Here is a 21,800-nt window from a genome sequence, read left to right on the forward strand (position 1 = left end):
AATACCCAATGATCCCCAAAGCTTAACCTATTCTGGCCCCTGCCTTTCAGGTCTCATTGTCACTCGTCTCTTCCTCATTTCCTGTACTTCAGGCACACACCTAGAGCTCTTTAAATGCTCAATTGCTCTCCTGCCTCTGGACTCTTCCAACTGCTGGTCTCACTGCCAGAGCGCTCTTCCTCATGAGAATCTGCCTTGCTCTCCTGCTTACGTCTTGTTCCTTGTCATATGTTCTTAAAGACCATGTTCTTTTTCCTTGGTACACACATGTCAATTTGCTATATGTCCACTGATGTCATAGTCTTTCTCTCCATTGGTACCAAAGCTCCATGAGAAGGGGGCGGATTCTACTTGTGTTCATTATTGCATATCAGCTGATTTTATCCGATGTACAATAAAGGATCAACATGAGTACCGAATAAATAAAAGAATGAATGGATTCTGTTTTGCCAAGGCTTATATCTATTTTACATTAGACCTTAACTCTCTGTAAAGAGACTTGTTTCTGTGGCAGCACTTTTTTTACCCACTTCACAGGCATTTGGAACCCACTATAGGGGTCAATAAGTGACTCAGTAACTCTGAGAGACTAGATATGTATCCATCTCCCCAAAGTCCTGGCCGCTTCAAACACTGTTAGAAGTCCCACTACACAGTTCTAATCCAATTGATCTATGTGCTGTCTTTTAGACTTTGAATAACACTGTGGTCTTATCCAAAGGGAAGAGAAGGGTATTGATATTTATCAAGGGCCTACTTTCTTCCTGGAACACCATTTGGTGCCTTTCATACATTCAGTTAAAATAACTACCAGTGCATTAAAAATAGAATAATAATTGTAAGGTATTTTGGAAACATAAAGACCTCTGTAATATTAACTACATTAGAACATTTCTTAGAGGATTGAGATTTTGAAATATTAAATTGCACCTGCATTGCTTAGTGAGCTAACTCACTCCTCTACAGATAACCTTTGTGAAAATAAAAATGATTTTTGGCAATGTCATTCCATGGAGAAAATCTGATAAACTTAAAGTGATTGCAAATTGTCCCCCAAAAGATCAGGTGTCCTTGTTATTGTTAAGCCAGTTTCTGCAATTACAAGATTGTGTAAGAAAGCAAAAGTTGTATTAGCTAATGTACTGAACATTTAACAATTAGTTTCCAGTAAAGTTCTCACCCCACCTACCTTGAATGTCTCTCTGTCCATTGCATCAACATATTTGGTAGTTGTTGCCTGTTGATACTTTAAGAGGTTGTGACTTTTATTTAAGTAAAATGCTAATCAACTGGAATGACAAACTTTGAGGAAGGTGAAGGATTTCCAAAAAAAGAAGAAAGTGACATTAGAGAACTCTTTAATATATGTCAAACTACCACCAAATGAGTCTGGCAGAGTTAGAACAGTTAATGTCAGAAGAAGAGAAATCCATGAGGGCTATGACATGATAGGTGCCTCAAAGAGACAGATCTGAGAATCAAAGAATTAAAGGGAGTGCTGGCAAAATTTATAAGGCTGTTTATGAGGCACTTATGATCTTGTGACACAAAGGGCCATGTTTACATACAATTTTGAAGGGAAATTATGATCTATTAATCAACACATAACTCATTATTGGTTTATTACATAATTCATATTTACTTAAAAAGTATTGACAAAATGAACTAATTTTCCTTATATTATTTTGAAAGAGAAATGCCCAAACATATTAACTTTGTTCACCATTTAGTATGACACTTAGACCTTCGTGTAGTAAATTTACTTTACATGTCTTTTTCCAGGTTTTATGTACCCTCACATAGTGAAGACTACATTCAAGTCACTAGGTTTTATCTCTTCCTTTCAAATAAGTTAAGTGAGCTATTCCCCTGATTTTTTGCCCAGCCGCAATCATCCATACTGGTCCTATATAATTAATTTTCAAGGTTAAAACTTGGATCATATCTCCACTTTTCCTGCCTCATTCTTTGTATATGTTCATATTCATCCTGTGGAAAATATCTTTGACACAATAGAAATACTGAGGAAAAAGTTATCATTAATATTTTCACACATTTCTTCTGCATGATGAATGACTGTGATCTGTAAGAGCTGAGTGTTATTATCGTTATTGTATCATTCTTGCATTGCTATGAAGAAATACCTGAGACTGGGTGACTTATAAACAAAGCAGGTTTAATTGGCTCACAGTTCTGTGGGGTGTACAGGAAGCATAGAGCTGGCATGTGCTTCTAGGGAGGTTTCTGGAAGCTTACAGTCATGGCAGAAAGCAATGCGGGAGTTTGCACATCACATGGTGAGAGCGGGATCCACAGAGAGAGGGGAAGGTGCCATATGCTTTCTCACAACCAGATTTTGCAAGAACTCACTATCATGAGGACAGCACCAAGAGGATGGTGCTAAACCATTCATGAAAACCCAGTCCCATGATCCAATCACTTCCCACCAGGAGGTTTGGGTGGGGACATACATCCAAACTATATCAGTTGTGATAACAACTTCTCTAGTTAGGATGTTCTCTGAATACTGAATCTCTTTCTTGGATACTTTTATAATGATCCCTGTGATGAAACTGCAGTTAATTTTCTATATTACCTGATTCTCTTGAAGTCACCACATAATTTTCACCTTTGCAAAGATAGAAATACTAACAGTGTAACAGAATGCCAGGTCAGATAGCCGATCGACTGATAATTAACACAAGTGAAGTCAATGTACCTTTTTAATCACTATTTTGAAGCACTGTTGATTCATTTATTTAAAAAGTTGAAGTACAAATTAAAAATATTCAGGATATATTAAATCCATGAGTAGGCAATGAACACATTATATGGGGCCAAGATTTTGCTTAGAGAAAAATGACTTCCACGAGTCCTTAATTTATTTTTATCTGAGTTTTATTTTTGGTTTGAATTACCCAGATAAATTCTTTAATTTATTTGTCTATGTAAATTAAGTGGAAGAATTATGTACTCAAGTGAAAATAAATGGGTAAGTCTATTCCTATATGCAGTCTACCGAAAGTAATTTACTGAATTCTTTTTATGTTCTTAGTTCAAAAGTATAGGCTTGTAGGACAAAAAGAAATAAGGTATGTTATGTAACTTACATTAACACCGAAGTATAAAGAAAGGAAATAATCAATTCTCTTAGTATCTTTGGAAGCAGTATTAAATATTTTAAAGTTCCTATTATATTATTTAATTCATTTTAATATCTGAGAAAAATACACTAAAGTATAAAATGTACACACTGAAAAAGACATTCTCATACATTAATACCTTTAGTATACACTGGTATCTTACATACACACATATTTAAAATGTATATGTAATATTATGCTTAATGAATAATTTAGGAAAATATCCAAAAAAACTTTAGCATTCTATCTTATTATATATTTATTTTAAAACAGATTATTTTACTTTAATGCACTAATCATTTCAAAGAAACTACTTACAACTTTTTATATACAGTTTATCATTAAAGTCAAATTAAATATGAATAGGCTATAATTTTTATGAGCTTCCACTTGCCACAAGAAAATAATTTTTTTCTTTTGTTTTAAAGAAAATGACTGATTGATAGAGTGATTGATTTAATAATGGATATAGACAGACCTAATTTTACTGCACTTTACTGTGCTCTGCAGATACTGTGTTGTAAATTGAAGGTTTGTGGAAATTGTGCATCCAGTAATCTTACTGGCACCATTTTTCCAAACAGCACGTGTTCCCTTAATGTCTCTGTGTCACATTTTGAAAATTCTTGCAATATTTTAAAATTTGTCATTACTAGTATTGCAGCTATTATGGTGATCTGTTTAGTGATCTTCGATGCTACTATTGGAATTATTTTGTGGCAATATGCACCATGGCAATACAAGAAGGCGAACTTAATTGACAAATGGTGGCCTGACTGCTCCAGTGACTGGAAGTTACCCCTTTTCTTTTCCTCTCCTTGGGTCTCTCTATTCCTTAAGACAAAATAATATTGATATCAGGCCAATTAATGACTCTAAAATGGCCTGTAGGTCTTCACATGAAAGGAAAATCACACATATCTCACCTTACATCTAAAACTGGGTATGATGAAGTGAGGAAGAGATATTGAAAGCTGAGAAAGGCCAAAAGCTAGGCCTCCTGCATCAAGCAGTTAGCCACATTGTGAATGCAAAGGGCAAAGTACTTGAAGGAAATTGAAAGTGTTAATCCAGGGAATACACAAATGATAAGAAAAAGAAACAGTCTAATTGCTGGTATGGAGAAAGTCTGAGTGTTCTGAACACACAATCAAGTCAACCACAACATTCCCTTTAGGCAAAGCCTAATCCAGAGTGAGGCCCTCACTCTCTTCAATTCTATGAAGGTTGTAAGAGGTGAGGAAGCTGCAGAAGAAAAGTTTGAAGCTAGAAGAGGTTGGTTCATGGGGTTTAAGATAAGAAACTGTCTCCATATATAACAGTGCAAAGTGAAGCAGCAAATGCTGATGAAAAAGCTGCAGAAAATTATCCAGAATATTTAGCTAAGATTATTGATGAAGGTGGCTTCACTAAACAACAGATTTTCAATGTAAATGAAAAATCCTTAAATTAGAACAAGATGCCATCTAGGACTTTCATAGCTAGAGAGGAGAAGTCAATGCCTGGCTTCAAAGCTTCAGAAGACAAGCTGACTCACTTTTTAAGTGCTAATGCAGCTGGTGACTTTAAGTGGAAGTTAATACTCATTTACTATTCCAAAAATCCTAGGGCTCTTAAGGTTTAATGATACATCTACTCTGCCTATGCTCTGTAAATGGAACAAAACCTGGATGATAGCACGTCTGTTTACAGCATGGTTTGCTGTTCATTTTAAGCCCATTGAGACCTGTTGCTTAGAAAAATATGTCTTGCAAAATGTTACTGTTCATTGACAATGGACCTGGTCACCCAAGAGCTCTGATGAAGTTGTACAAGAAAATTAATGTTGTTTTTATTCCTGCTTACATAACATTCTGTAGCCCAAGGATCAAGGAGCAATTTTGATTTTCAAGTCTTATGATTTAAAAAGTACATTTTGTGCTTGCTTACACAGCACATTTACAAAAATTAGAATGATACAGAGAAGATTAGCATGGACCCAGCACAAGGATGACATGAAAATTCTTGAAGCATTCCATATTTTTGAAAATTAAAAAAAATTGCATAGTTGCCATACATAGTGATTCCTATGATGGATCTGGGCAAAGTAAATTTAAAAATCTTCTGGAAATAATTCAGCATTCTAGATGCTATTATGAACATTCATGATTCATGAGGAGGCCGAAATATCAACATTAATGAGAGTCTGGAAGAAGTTGATTTCAACTTTCATGGATGACATTGAGGGGTTCAAGGCTTCAGTGGCTAAAGTAATTGCAAATTTGATAGAAATGGTAAGAACTAGAATTAAAAATGGAGTCTGAAGATATGACTACATTGCTGCAATCTTATTATAAAACTTGAATGAATGAGGAATTGCTTCTTATGGATGAACAAATAAATTGTTTTTTTCAGATGGAACCTACTCCTGGTGAAGATGCTGTGAATATTGTTGAAATGACCACAAACAGTTTAGAATACTTAATTGATAAAGTATCCTAAATGCATAAACTTAACTGATAAAGCGGTGACAGAGATTGTGAGGATTGATTCTAATTTTGAAAGTTCTAAGGATTGATTCTAATTTTGAAAGTTCTACTATGGGCAAAATGCTATCAAACAGCAGAGTATGCTACAGAGGAGTCTTTCATGGAAAGCAGAGCCGATCCATGGAGCAAGCATTTTTGTTTTCTTATTTTAAGAAATTTGCACAACCACCCCAATCTTCAGCAACAATCACCCTGATTAGTTATCAATCATCAATGTCAAGGCAAAACCCGCCACCAGCAAAAAGATCAGAACTCTCTGAAGGTTCAGATGATTATTACCACTTTTTTAATATAGTTTTTAAAAATTAAGATATCTACATTGTGGTTTCAAACATAATACTATCGCACACTTTATATACGACACTATAGAGTACACATAACTTTTGTATCCCCTGGAAAACAAAAAAAAAATTGTGTGCCTTACTTCATTATGATATTTACTTTATTGTATTGTTCTAGAACCAAGGTTACCATATTGCTGGGGTATATTTCCTTTCCATCTTGTTTTTCTAGGAATTTGTGATAGTTAACGGAAAAGATATATGCAATAAAGTGGAAAAACATAAGTTAGAACTCAGGGTTAAGAATACTAGAAATTATAATAAGAGGTCAATATGGTTAAAAGGAACGCAGATATTCAGGTCACAAATTTCTACACTGTTGTTATAATTGAGCTTTGAATTTGTTTCTAGGACTTCTGGCAGCTGAAGTGAAATAAGGAGGTGAGAAATTACATAGACATTATTTTTTCTTTTTCTTTTTCTTTTTTTTTTTTTTTTTTGAGACGGAGTCTCGCTCTGTCGCCCAGGCTGGAGTGCAGTGGCCGGATCTCAGCTCACTGCAAGTTCCGCCTCCCGGGTTTACGCCATTCTCCTGCCTCAGCCTTCCGAGTAGCTGGGACTACAGGCGCCCGCCACCTCGCCCGGCTATTTTTTTTTTGTATTTTTTAGTAGAGACGGGGTTTCACCGTGCTAGCCAGGATGGTCTCGATCTCCTGACCTCGTGATCCGCCCGTCTCGGCCTCCCAAAGTGCTGGGATTACAGGCTTGAGCCACTGCGCCCGGCCAGACATTATTTTTTCTTATGGAAAAGTAAAGAAGGTATTTAGACATGGTTGATAGACACGTTTTTCCGTAACAGAAAATTTCAATTTCAAGTGCTTCCAGTTTTGTTTTGGAGATTTATTATTATTTTAAGTAAATCCAATGCAGTCTTAAGTACAATCTGTTGCATATCATTTTATTCTTGGCTTAATTTCTAAATATTTGTGTGATTTGAGTAATTCATTTAAGTTTTCTTGACTTTGGTTTCTTCATCTGTAAAGGAAGGGGACAGGGCAAGATGACCCGCGCTCAAGTCCTTCGTAATTCTAATATCCCATATCCAGTGGGTTCCCATTTTCCCAGCATAGAGAATAGCACTTATTATTTAAAAAGCCAAGTTTGCCTTTTTATAAATTTGCCTTTTGATAAATAATCTCTTCTTAGGAAGAAATATTTTTAAGTTAGGGGGTCACCTGTCAATTATGTCGAATGCTCCGAAGAGTTAAATAAGAGAAGGACTGATCAGTTTGGTTCGTTTGCGAGAGATTGCTCAAGAAATGAAAAGTTAATTTCAGAGTGGAATGAGTGTCAACTTCCTGGTGTACTGGGTATCCACTTCCTAGCATGCCTCTTTACATCCTTTGATTTGTGGCCCCAGCTGTACCCACTGTGCAATTGGACCCACACACTGTTAATGTAAGGAAGGCAGGAACTGGGTCGTTCTTACTCCATTGAGAGTCTTGAAGGTGTCAGGAGAGAGTGTCTGCTCAATAAATGTTGCCTGACAATTGACTTTTGAATCTTGTTCTTACTTACTTCTGTTGACATGCTACCAAAATCAGTGTTTTGTCAACCCTGTGTAGCACAGATGCATCTAACGTAAGGTTTAGCATCTAATGTCATTGTTTATCCTGAAAATTTTTGGAGTTAAAATAACCTTCGAAAATCTCTTAAGAGGCTTAGAAATTATGGTATGTTGGATTTTGTGAAAAAATCTTATAAAGTTGTGTGTGTATACATCCTATATAAGAATGTATAATATATAATAAATGTGTAAGTTAAATACAAGTTTACTATATTTTTAATCATATGAGGATGAAAGAGAAATGAAAGAATAAAAAAAGGAAAATGATCATGTCTCACCGTATTTGCAACAGTTGAAACCATATAAGATACAACATCATTCCATCCCTAAATAGCAGAAGCCTGTGTACAGTGAAATGGGCAATGTGTGAATTGATAACAAGATAAGTATGATTCCCAGTTCACACTCCATGTCCCCAGGAGGAGAAGCCTGCAGGCCATGGTATTTATTGTGATTATCTGGAGCTGGTCCACAGGACGTACCTCCTGACTACTTGCACAGCTGCTCAGGGTGAGACTCATTTCTCCCTTTTTCCAACTTCATTCTCGTATCAATACGTCCAGTTATATGTTGTTAGGTAGTGATAAGGGTCTTTGGAGGTCTAGAGCAAAAACAGAGTTCTGTGAGATCCTCTGGAAATCTTCACAAGCCAATGCAAAGTTGATCACCTACCATTTCAACCCTGCGGGTAACCGGATCAGGCAGGATGGGCTAGGTTATACTGCAATATCACACAATTCCAGAACCCCAGGGGATTAAGACCACAAAGGCTTATTCATATTTCTTACTCATGCTACGTGTCCATCATGGACTAGTTTGGGGCTCTGCTCCAATTCAACCTCATTCTGAAACTCAGGCTGTTGGAACAGCCACAATCTGAAATCTGTTAGTCACCGTGGCAGAAAGTAAGTGAAATATAGCACGCCACACATGAGATCTTTAACACTTACACTAGAAGAGACACGTACCCCTTCTGTGCACTTTGCATTGGTCAAATCATATTATGTCACTATGTTTTATACCAAGGAGAAGAGCCAGTACAATCCTGCCCTATGCTTAAGAGTACAATTGGAAAACTTGCTGAATAGTATTAATGACCACTGCAATAAACATGTGCCAAACAGTGAATTTGGTAGGGTTTCCAGGTCCATCCTGATCTGTCTGGTTTTACGTTCTCAAATAACTTTTAGTTCTTTCAGCTCAGGCACACTGAATGACTCACATATCTCAGAGGAGGAACAAATAGTCTTGTCCCTCTTCCCTTTTATTTAATAAAGAAAGAAGGACACAAGGAGAAAGAAATAAGACGGAAATTAATCCTCGTAGAATTTCATGTGTCATTTGATGGCCAGGATGATCAGTTTTTAGTTCAATTAATGCCTGTGGTAGACTGAATAATGAACTCCCTCAACGATGTCCATATCTTAATTTCTGAAACTTGTAGTATATGTGACATTGTATGACAAAGAAAAATCAAGGTTCAAGATGGAATTAAGTTTAATAGCCAGCCGATCTTAATATAGAAAGATTATGCTGGATTATCTAGGTGACCCAAAGTAATCACAAGGTTTATTAAAAGTGAAGGAGGGAGGCAGAAGAGGAGGCCAGAAGTCAGATGGTGTGATTGGAGAAAAGGACTGAACTATCTATTGCTAGCTTTGTAGATGGAGAAAGCTGGTTATGAGGCAAGCCATATAAGCAGCCTCCAGAAGCTGGAAAAGGCAATGAGACCATTTCTCCTGCAAAACCTCCAGAAAGAAATGCAGCCCTGGCCACACCTTGACTTTATTCCAGTGAGATCCATGTCAGACTTCTGACCTACAGAACTGTGAGATGATAAATGTATTGTTTTAAGCCACTCATTTTCTGACAATTTTTAAAAGCAGCTATTGAAAAGCAATACGATACCTTTATGTTTTTTGAAGTAACTTGTATTTCTAAAACTATGGCTACTCTAACACATTCAGACACTATTTCAATAATTTGGCTTTGTAATATGTAGTTAAAAGGAATAAAAGGAAGCACATTGGTCTGCATGTTATTGTTATTGTTTTTGGAGAAAAACTCTGTTAAACCATGTGGCAGAATATGTCACCTCTTCTATCTCAAGCAGAAATGTGGCTTGGCGTGCAGGTAGAGGCTTTAGTATCTGAATTCTTAGCTATATTGGGAACAGATACAAAACCTTCTAATTCACATGCTAAACTTTGTTGGCTGTGACTCCCTATGTTTCCATTGCTTCCTGTGGCGTGTCAAAGCCTCTTATAGCATCCACCCATCTTTGTAACTGCTTTTGATTCAGAGACCATATTTTGAGAAAGACTGAATCAAAAGACATTCAGAAAGAAAGTGATATCTTGAGATTACATAGTAAAATCACCCGCATCTCATATGCTTCAATGACATTCTTAGAATATGGGGTGAAAAATGTCTGAAATAAACAAAACTATGTGGCATGAGAAGGTCTTGCAGGACTCCAGCGTGGAAATGGACTGGCATTAGAAAACTGAGAGGGACAGTGATGGAGTTAACATTACACTTTGAGTTTGAAATCCTAGGGATGAAGCAACGAACAGAATCAGACCTAGGTATGGCACAGATGTTGGAACTATTTGGCAGAGGATTACAAATCATGATTTTAATTGAAATGGTTCTGATGGAAAAGGCAGACAGCATGCAAGTTCACATGAGTAGTTACAGCAGAGAGATGAACACTATAAGGTAAAACTAAATGCTAAATGGAAATGCTAAAAATGTAAAACATGGTAACCAGATGAAGAATGCCTTTGATAAATTTATCAGTAGAATGAACTCAGCCAAGGAAAGAATCAATGAACTTAAAGATAGGTCAATAAAAATTACCCATCTAAAAAAAAAAAAAAGAAAAAGAAAAGGAAACAAAAACACAATTAGAAGAGAACATCCAAGAGCTATATTCTAATATATGTGCAATTAAAATTCTAGAAGGAAAAGAAAAATGCAGAACAGGATAGGAAAAACATTTTAAGAAATTATGGCTGAATTTTTTTTTCAGAATTAATAACAGGCATGAAGTCACAGATCCAAGAAGCTCTTTGGACAGAAGAGATGTCAATACCAGGCAGAAACTTGGATGTATGCAAATAAAATGTCAGAAATGGAATAAATGAAGGGTTTTTTTCATATTTCTAATTGTTCTAAAAATATCTGGTGATTTAAAGCAAAATATATAGTGTGTTTATGACATTTGCAAAAATAAAATATATGATGACATTAGCGCAAAGGATCAGAGGAGATAATTCAGAATGTACCCTTGTAAAAACCTCACAGTGGATGTGAACTGGTATGTTAAAATGTGAAGGTAGATTCTGCTGAATAAAAAACATCTTCTAAATCCTGGAGCAACCACACACTTTTTAACAGAAGATAAATAACAAATCAATAAAGAAAGTAAAACGGAATCACAAAACAATTCTCATTTAACCCAAAGCAGAGCAGACATTTTTAAAAAGAATAAAAAACATATGACACAAATAGAAAATAGCTAGCTAATTTATCCCTATCTACAATCTTAACAAATGTGAATGGTCTTAACACATCAATTTAAAAAACAGATTTTTAGATGAGATAAAAAGGTAAGATACAATACCCTATCTATAAGAAAAAACTTACATTTGAAGAGATAGATATTTTTAAAAAGATAGAAAAAAAAAACACAAAAGGAAGAAAGGGTATCTATGCTAATATCAGATAAAGTCAACTTTATCTCTGAGTTATGTGAGCTATTCACCAGTATCAACTTTAAAAATCTATCATGAAACAATCATGTTTAGAAGAATTCATTCAGTATGATGGGAAGCAATGGCTAAAGACTATTCTTGTACTTCATAATACTGTCTGAAGCCTCACATCCTTTTCAAATGGTTGAAGTAGTTTTCACATTTCCCAGATGATGAAAATAAATCACAGAGTAGGTCAGCATTTTACCCCAGAGTGGGTAACCAATCACTAATATGTGACAGAACCGGATCTTAATTACTGTGCTGTCTTCTTTACAAAAAGAGTTTCTGTAAGTATAAGGCTACTTCCCACCTCTGGGGGAACATTAAAAACAATAAAGCCCAATTCTCCAAGACAAGCTTTCTTTCGGATGGGTGGTGTTGCTTCAGTTCTTTTAAATTCCTTGATTTCACCCTCCTCTTTCAAGAGAGTAAGACATTTATCCATATCATACCCAAGAGAGAGTCCCTGCTACAACACAGGTTGTGGCATTACAGAAGACTAAAGTAAGAGGGACATAGAAGATAAATATATCCAAGATACAGGTCAGCACATCCAGGAGGAGGCAGAGAAGCAACAGGTCAGGTAACTTGACCAGACATTCTCAGCCATTAATTTCAGAACAGGACTAAGCACCAGATCTCCAAATATCAAATACAGGGCTGGGTGCGTAGCTCACGCTTGTAATCCCAGCGCTTCGGGAGGCTGGGGCGGGGCAGATCACCTGAGATCAGCTGGAGACTAGCCTGATCAACGTGGTGAAACCCGGTCTCTACTAAAAATACAAAATTAGCCGGGCATGGTGGCGCATGCCTGTAATCCCAGCTACTTGGGAGGCTGAGGCTGGAGAATCGCTTGAATCCGGGAGGGAGGTGGAGGTTGCAGTGAGCGGAGATGCCGCCATTGCACTCCAGCCTGGGCAACATGAGTGAAACTCCGTCTTAAAAACAAAAACAAAAGCACAAAACAAAACAACAACAACAACAAATCAACAAACAAATATAATTCATCACTGTTTCCTCTTCCCCTCCTTACCATGATTTGTAGCTGTAACTCTGTAACACCAAGAAAAAATTCAAATGAGTAGCACCAGCCAAAGGAGGCCACTTGTAAAACACAATATATCTTAATCATTAATTTATGAGATGATTGTAAAGGGCCCATCAAACTTGCCAGTATCTAAAGTGTAGTTTTAATGTTGGTCTTTTAAGCCTTCTTTTTTTCTTTTTTTTTCTATTGGGAATTGCCTTCAGAATTCCAGTCTCTTAACCAAGTATCCACAACCCAGCAACAAAGTGGACTTTCAGAATTTGAGGCACCAGGACTTTCTAATTCCCAGTTCCTTTCTCTATAGGAAATTGTACCTCTTGGGCAGTGTTACCCTGAGAAGGGAGTGAGACTTGGGGAAGGTGCCCACAGCTCAGTACTGGCCTTGAGGACAGTGTGCATTCCAGAACAGAGAATGAAGTGAAGTGTACTCTTAAGGCAGCATTTCATATTTGTCCCTGTTCCTCAACTTAAGAGCAATTGATTGATCTTTTCTGAAAGTTTTTCATAAATAAGACAAAGAAATTTAAATGTACTCTTAAATTTCTCCTTTTGTGTAAATCTAAAATCAGTTAACCTTTCTATAAAAACTTGGTGATGGAAGATCATGGTCTAGTATACAGTGTTGGGTTGTTTGCTCCATTTTAAAAAATCAATTTTATTTTTCCTGGAACTAACATACTGAGAGGTAAGATCTTGAGATTCTGATGAGTTTTAGTGAAATGTGTCCACGTTAAACTTTGGATTGGTTAAAACAAAATGACAGGAAGCCTATACACATTATTACACATGGAGAAAATCAATACAAATTATTGTTTCAAAAGTTTACATTTGATGAGTTTTGATCTTATCATTTGAAGTGCCATATAAACATTTTATTATTAAAATAGAATCCGGTAAACCAAGCAAAAAGAACAAAACAATACAGTATAACAATGCAAATGTTTAGAAAGCAAGGAACTCTCTTAACACTCAAATTCAAGCTTAGATATGGTCAAGGTGACAAACTATTTCTGTTTGCTAAGAAAGATTATTTTTTAGCACTTGTTGGCTTTAAAAGATGGTCTCCTTGCTTTTAGGCTGCCTCCATGTGTTCTGATGATATCCGTGTTTGTCCAAGTTGTGTACCAGAATTTATTTTTCCCTCCATTTAAAATAAAGTATGGATTTTCAATCAGTACATGAAAGAAAACTGGACTTGAAGGCAGAAGAATTTTGTGGATGACCTAGCTCTGCTACATACAATTTATATGGATTTTTAATACAATTATTTGCTTTATTTAATTTCCTTTCGCTTCAGAGTTTTCAGCTAGGAAATGGAGATGATAATATCCATCATAATCCTTGTGAGTCCACAAGGATGTGATGATCAAATAATTTAATATATTAGATAACACTGGATAACACCTTACTATACACACACTAGTTACCAATATAAAAGTGAAATTGACTTTTTTTTAAGTGGAAACTTCTGCATTGTATTACAGTGTACTATAGAACAGATTGGATAGAAGTCCTTTGATTCTTTTTTTGTTTTTCTAATATCTAATTTTGTAACTTAGCGAATCAAATCAATTTTCCATAAAATAGATGACGAAAGAACCTCTATCAAAGCTTTTAGATTTAAAAAAATCCCCCTTAAATTTTTTTTTTTCTTGAATTGGACTACTAGTCAGAAAACACTTGGACTCCAGGTCTATAATGCAACTAACATGGAAACATTTAATCTCTGCACAGCTTGGTTTCCTTATGGAAGGTATCTTCCAGCTTTGATAACCAGTGATTTTAAGAAATCTATGATGTAATCCACATAACTTACTGCACATTTAAAAATGAAAATATTCCTAGTAAAAATGAATTGGAGTTTTCATGGAAGGAAGGGAATACAGTTTAATAACTCAAAGAACCCGAAACATTTCCTTTAAAACCAAAACAAAACATGTTTTACAGTTTCTGAAGTATATGAGTCACATTCAGTTTTAATATCAATCTTCACAGAATATCACTTGATTGAAATTTCAGTAATTTATATTTGTGTTTAATTGAAAATTCTAAGAAAATGGAAAAGCCAACATAAAAACATATTCTCTAACTCACTCAATATGTTATTAAATCATTTTGTTTTCTCTAATTATTAAGTAGAATGTCTTAAATTGTTTTCTAATTCTTAAGAGAAACAATGATTTATAACCACCAACTTAATTTTATTAGATACCAAAAATGTTTTCAGATTTGGACATCACAAGCCTCGACCAGTAACAATTTGATATTTGCTAATCATTGTTGTTTTCTTTGAAAAGCTTACGTAGAATATTCAATAATCAGTTCTTTAAAATGCAATGTTTTGTGAACAAGTAGCACGACTAATACATGATTTGTCTACACCATTGAAAATTTTAATTTACTTTTTGCATACCAATCCCTATGGCTTTCAATTAAGTCTTATAGAAAAGAAATGATGTTTCTTGTATACAAGGAAACAGAGGATTGAATCAATTCATGTGTAGGAATTAATTTACACGACTAAGAATACTAATAAAATACCCGAAATCGCTATGCTGATTTGTGGAAATAGGTGAATAAAGAGTCATGTTCAAAAAGCTTAGTTTGCTGCAGCTGATATTAAACCTATATTAACATTTTAATAGGCTACTACAAGACACAGAGCAATATCATCGGAGTTGCTTTGCTCTTTAAAAGGTCATTTTATAGTACTGAGACAGAAATAATATTAATAAATTACTGGCACAATGTGTTTCTAGTGATTTAGAAAATGTTCCAGTATTTGAATAGAAATATAGTCAGGGTTCAGGCACAGCTATATTGGTCTGTAAAACCGGATTAAAGCAATCAATCTGTGATCAAAAATCTCTATTGGAAGATTATTAGGCCCACCCAATTCACCATTTCAATTCTAACGACCATTTGCCCTAGACAGTAGAATAGACAGGTGGAGAAACTGAGCTTCCAGTTTACATGACTTTCCAAACACCTTAATACCTTTGCTTAAATATCACTGGCAATTTTTTTTTTTTTTTAAGTTAAGAAAAATCGGCAAAATGGGAAGACTTAGTGGTGGTCGTTTGACCCTGTTGGGCTGGGGCAGGGATCCGAGGGTGGAAATTGAGACTTCACTTAAGAGCTACTTAGGGGGGTGCACAGAAACCACCGCGGGCCTTTTCTGAAGCATTTGCTGCCCCCGCGGCGAAGGGACGCTTAAGGAGGAAGCGCCTGTGGAACTGAGAAAGCGTTATTTCATCGCGGAATACAAAAAAATTCAAGTCTCTAGATGGCAGCCTTCAATACCTTTGGAAAGCAGTCTGTCTCCTCCTCCGCCACCCCCACCTCCCCTCCCACCGCATCTCGGCTCCTTGGCAATGTAGTATCACTACACGCGTGCCCTGGCCAGTGGATATTGGGTTTTGCTGCTCTCCAAGAATCCGAACTTAACGTGTTTATTCTAGGGCCTGGTGCTCTCCTCTGGAAGCTACCTCGCTGTTTGCTTGGGGAAAAGAGGGAGTAGGGATGGCTCCAAGAGCCACGCTAAGCCGCTGCCGAGGGGAGGTGGCGCTGCGCCGCAGCCGGGGCACCCTCTACCTGGGAGCAACAGCATCCTCCGCTCCCGGCGCGAAAGCTCCGCGCCCAGCGAGCGCAAAGAGCGCAAAGGCCACCTGCCCAACTGGCGGAGCAGGAGCAGCACCACCGCCCCGATTCACCCAGACGTTTATGGGGAAGACATAAAAATCTCGGGTTCTTAAATTCGCAAAAGACTGAGTTAGAAGGAGTGCGGAACAGGGGCAAATAAGAAACAGAAGAAAGAAACACGCCCCGAAAAACACGTTACTTGCACCCGGCAGCCCCCGGGGGGGCGTCCCTGACCTACCCCGGTGTGGGGACGAGAAAAGCCAAAGGTGTTAAAGAAGGAACTCGCAGACTGGCAGGGAGTGTGGGGGCGGCGGAGGACGGCGGGACTGCAGGAGACCCAGGTCTTTTCTGTTCAACCTTAAGATCTCGCTTTGGGGGTAGTCTAGGTGTCGGTCGGGAGCGAGGGACGATCTTCCCCACCCTAGCAGCCCCAGACACCCGCCCAGGTTAAGGTGGACGGAAAGCGGGGGTACTTTGCCCTAGCCCGGTTCCCTCCTGTTTTAGACCTTGGAATCTGGCTCCTCACAAGGTGTGAAACCTCTCCAAGCTGTGTCCGCGGAAAGTCCGGCTCCTGGCTCCACCCAGGGCAGAGCAGACCTCCGTCCCTGGGCCTTAGAGGCGGGCACGGGGCTGACCCCCAACCCGTGCCACTCCAGTGCACAGGCCCCACTCAGCCTCGCGCGCTGTGGGGCAGTTGACAGGGACCCCTGTAGCTCCAGCGAGGCTGGACAGGACTTATTTACAAGTGCAGTGACCCCTGCCTCCTCGCTGGGAGCCCCGTGCAAACCGAAGCACTCTGGGGCAAGTTGGTGAGCGACTCACAACGCGGAACGGAGTTTGATCCACATGATATTGGGCATAGAAAGAAGCGGGTCTTACCTTGGTACAGAGAGCAGGGAGTTGCCATCCATTGTTGATGGGCGCCTAGAGAAGAAAGACGGAAAGTGCAGGCGAAGGATAAGTCTGTGGTGCTAGGACCCAGCTCCCAGAGTGGCAGACTGGCGCGCGCCAGGAGAGAGGCGCGCAGGCTGGGGCGGCGGCGGCGCCCACGGAGACTCGCTCCTCCCTGGCCAGCAAGCTCTGTGCGCTGCGACCGCCCGCTGTCCCCTCCCGCCGTCCTCTCTGATCTTGCAGGAGCGCTTGGCCAACGCTCCCACTTTTCTGCCTGGCTCCTGCCTCCTGCAGGGCGGGCCCCAGTCTCAGTTGCTCGAGGATCCTGCTCTACAGCTCATTCGTGCCCAGAAACATAGGTGATTCCGACCAAATGTCTCTTTCCCCACCCGCCGTCGGTCTCCCCTCCCTTTCTCTCTGGCATACAGCAGGTCTGAGCCCTGAAGTTGTTCGCCCACTTTCCCACATTCACGCCCTCACTCCTGGCAGTGCCCACACTCCCCACTGGTCGCGCGCCGCTCCTCTGGCTTCCTGTCTGGATTTCATTTTCGTTTGTGGTCTACCATGTTATGGTCGAGCACTCAGAACCATGCTCTCTTTTGACGCCCCCAAGTCTTTTCCCTTTATTTGGACTTTCTCTCTTGGTTTCGGTTTTCACTTTTCTTTAACTCATTTTGCTTAACTGTGACTTAGTCTTCTCTCTCTTCTGTTAGAACCGTGTGCGCACACAGAAATCTCAAAACCTATGAGAGCCGCCATCCTTCCGAGGACAGCACTCGGAACCTGGGAGGAAGAGCTGTCACAAACTTCCCCAGTTGCCGGCTGGGTATCTCCCTGAGCAAAAATGAGAGTTGTCTTAAGAAGAAAGACACTGACAGTAGCAAGTATCTGCTAAGATGAGGGCGCTGTGGAATTTGCTTCTTTTCCCAATTAAAAAACAAATTAAAAATAAAATTTGGGACTTCCACAAATGGGAAGGTTGAGCCAATGTACTTTTAGCTGATCCTCCTAGTAAGTACAACTAAATCCCCCGGAGGTTATCTATAAAACAGGCATGAGGAAAAGGTGGACGGAAGAATGCAGACCCCTAGAGATCCTGGGACTCAAAGCATGACATAATGATGAGTTCCTGAGGTTCTCCCAGACTTTGGCTGAAGAAGATGACAACCCAGAAATGTCAAGGGGCAGAGACAGGAAAAGCCTTGACAAAGGACTCCTCTTTCTAGCCACAGGATCAGGAAAGAGGCAGCCTAGCAAGACAGAACATTTACACACAATAATAGCTCCCCTGTGGCCAAACACCATGAGAAAAAAACCTGTGGCCCTTTTTCAACTACACCATCAAAGGCCAAAGAGGGAGGCTACATTTCACCATCTGTAGGCTCTAAGGATGTAAGTCAGTACCCTGGGCCAGGTGATGTCAAAGAAAACTAAGTAGGGACCAGGACTTTCATCCCCTCCAAACACTGGCCGCACTCTCCTCTTCATGTCTCCTTTCCCCCATCATGGTGCCAAAAAGAGCTTGACCTTCCACAACCACACAGAAATAATGAAGTCCCCTTCCCATTCCACACATGCAGGTGGCATCATGGCAAAGTAGGGAGCCAAGACTTTTTAAAAAATATTTTTTATTTCCATAGATTTTTGGGGAGCAGGTGGTGTTTGGTTACTTGAGTAAGTTATTTAGTGGTGATTTGTGAGATTTTGGTGCACCCATCACCTGAGCAGTATACACTGAACCCAATTTACACTCTTTTATCCCTCACCTCCCTCCCACACTGTCCCCTGAGTCCCCGAAGTCTATTGTATCATTCTTATGCTTTTGTGTCTTCACAGCTTAGCTCCCACTTATAAGTGAGAACATATGTTCGATTTTCCATTCCTGAGTTACTTCACACAGAATAGTAGTCTCCTGTTTCATCCAAATTGCTGCAAATACCATTAATTCATTCCTTTTTATGACTGAGTAGTATTCCATTATATATACATATATAGCACAATTTCTTTATCCACTCATTGATTGATGGACATTTGGGCTGGTTCCATGGGATCCAGGACTTTCAATCCTAACAAGGAGTAGCAGCACCGCTTCTTCACCTTGGTATCAATAGAGCTTGCACTTTCATCTCCACAGAGCAGTAATGAGCACTCCCCCACTTCCACTCTACACTGAGGCAGTGTCAGGGAAGTTGTTGTGGAGAGCTAAAAACCATAGTTCAGAAGTAATAAGGCCCTATGTGTATCCCCTGCCCCCCACTCCCAATCACAGAAGGCCACATGGGAAGCAGGAACTAGGTACTCCTACCACTCTTATCAGTGGAGGCCTAGTGAGTCGCCTAAACTCCCACCCACCCTTGCTTCACAGTAATGAATACCACTACCTGTTTTTCAAGTGTCAACAAAAGCCAAGTGAGGAGCCCAGATTTCTACTCCCACTTGCTAGTGATGAGGTAGTGCTGCCCTTATTTTCCTTGCCTTATAGGAGAAGTGTCAAGAGAATCCATCTAAAACAGATCTTTGAATGAAATTCAGAATGTTCTGACATAATGCCCCAATTAGGCAGGCTTTAATAGAAAATTATTTGTCATATTAAAAACCAGATCTGAACGCAAATCCACACACAAAAAACAATCAATCGATACTATTAATAATATGGAAATGACAGAGATGTTAAATGTATCTGTCAAAGATTTTAAAGCAGCCATGATAAAAATAATTTAATGAGCAATATAAACAAATAAAAAAAAAAAAGAAAGTCAGCCCCTAAAAAGTCTAAGCAGATGTAAGTAGAAGATGTAAAGAAAAACTAAAGGGAGGTTTAGAAGTGAAAATAGAGTAACCACAATAAAACACAAATTGTTTTATTAGTTGGAGAGAAGCATCACTTTACCCATAAAGGAAATATAGTTCAAAAACAGTGAATTTCCCACTGGAAGCCATGGAGTACTGAAGTAATTGACAACATTTTTCAAGTGCGGAGGAAGAGAACTATGAACACAGAATCTTATGTCTAATAAAAATACGCATTAGAAATGAAGATGAAAATGGTATAGGATTCCAGCAGACCTCTTCTAAAAGAATGACTAAAGGAAATTGTCTAAATACCAATGAAACTGTCTTTACAGTTTCAGGCATCTTAGAATATCCGGAAAGAAGAAAGCAGTAGGAAAAATTTGAAAGGTACCACAGAATTTTCTTCTCCTTTTGAGTTTCCTAAACTATATTTGAAAATCAAAGGAAAGATTATGACTTTGATATGGTTCTAAATGTAGACAGAGAAAACATTTAAGACAACTATATTAAAGGGAGAAGGGTAAAAGTTGTAAGACAAGTAAAGTTTACATATTTTACTCAAACTGGTAAATTGACCAACAACAATAAACTATAAATTTATATATATGTATATATATACATACATATATATACATACATGCATATGTATACACATATATAGCATGTATAGAAATTACAAAGCTATGCACATATATATGCTCAAAAATAATGTAGGTTAAATCAATAAAATTGGGTTTATTGATTTTAATTATTTTAATCATTTTAAATGATTTTTATCATTTAAAAATTTTTAAAAATGTTTAATTAACCCATAGTAAAGGAGGAAAAAGGAAACAAAAACAAAGAAGGGAGAAAACAAATGGAAACAAGAAAATAAAACCCTGTCAATTTTGAGCTTAATGTACCAATGATTACATTAAATGTAAAGGGTCTAAATAGAACAATTTAAAGACAGAGATTGGCAGTGTGGATTAAAGATATGACCCAATTATTTGCTCTCTGTAACAAACATTTCAAATATAGCCCTATAGGAAGATTAAAAGTAGAAGTGTAATAAAAGATATATTAGGCAAACATTATTTAAAAGAAAGCATATGTGGCTATATTTATATAACATACAATAGACCCCAGAGCAAGGAAAATTACCAGAGACAGAGAGGGAGATTATTTAATAATAAGAGGGTCAATCTACCAAGTAGACATAGCAACTTTAAATGTATACACAGAAACAGCAGAACTGCAAAACATACAAAACAACAGAATAATAGAACTAAAAAAAGAAACGGATGAATCCAAAATTATATCTGAAGACTTTAACCACTTTTTCTCAACAGTTGATAAAACGACTAGTCAGAAAATTATTGAGAATATTGAAAGACTCAGCAACACCATCACCCAAAAGGATCAAATTGACATTTATAGAATATGCCACCTAAAAATAGAATACACTTTTTTTTTTCAAGTGTCCATTGAACATACACCAAGGTAAACCATATTTGGGGGCAATAAGGAAATATCAATAAATTATAAATAATTGAAATCATATATGCAGTGTGTCCTTCAAGTACAATGGGAACAAAAACGAAATCAAGAACAGAAAGATAAGAGGAATATATTCAAATACTTGGAAACTAAACATCACCCATCTAAATATTCCATAGGTTAAAGAGGGAGCTTCAAAGAAAATTTAAAAAATACATCTAATTCAATGAAGATGAAAATATAATATATCAAAATTTCTGGGACATTATTATGCTACACACTAAGAAGAAACTTCTGGAAATTAAATACCTGACAAAAGACTAGCATCTAGAATATATTTTAAAAGCCTCTCAAAACTCAACTGTAAAAAAAAAAAAAAAAAACCACACAAAAAAAATCCAACTAGAACATGAGCTAAAGATATAAACAGACATTTCACTGAAGAGGTTTTACAGATGACAAATAAGCACAGGAAAAGATGACCAATATTACTATTAGGTAAGTTTTAATTTTGTGTTGTTTCTTGTTAGAATGACAATGATATTTCATTTTTTACCTTTCAAAATGGCGAAAATTAAAAATATTTCCACAACCCAATGTTGAA

The 21,800-nt window shown here is 37.8% G+C and overlaps 1 protein-coding gene and 1 non-coding gene across 9 annotated transcripts in view; one reads left to right on the forward strand and one right to left on the reverse strand.

The window, feature by feature from the left end:
- Window positions 1–17,022, reverse strand: part of SPHKAP (SPHK1 interactor, AKAP domain containing) — a 195,614-nt gene extending 178,592 nt beyond the window's left edge. For all 8 annotated transcript variants that reach the window (XM_005574516.4, XM_005574514.4, XM_074010386.1 and 5 more), the window contains exon 1: window positions 16,910–17,022. In XM_005574516.4, the coding sequence (XP_005574573.3) occupies window positions 16,910–16,941 (32 nt within the window). In that variant the 5' untranslated portion in view covers window positions 16,942–17,022. The remainder of the gene's footprint in view (window positions 1–16,909) is intronic.
- Window positions 5,061–5,167, forward strand: LOC123568233 (U6 spliceosomal RNA). The gene has a single exon (XR_006691436.1). It is a non-coding gene; the product is annotated as a U6 spliceosomal RNA (small nuclear RNA).
- Window positions 17,023–21,800: the final 4,778 nt, after the last annotated feature.

Source organism: Macaca fascicularis, chromosome 12, assembly GCF_037993035.2.
Source record: "Macaca fascicularis isolate 582-1 chromosome 12, T2T-MFA8v1.1".
In the NCBI taxonomy this organism is placed as follows: Eukaryota; Metazoa; Chordata; class Mammalia; order Primates; family Cercopithecidae; genus Macaca; species Macaca fascicularis.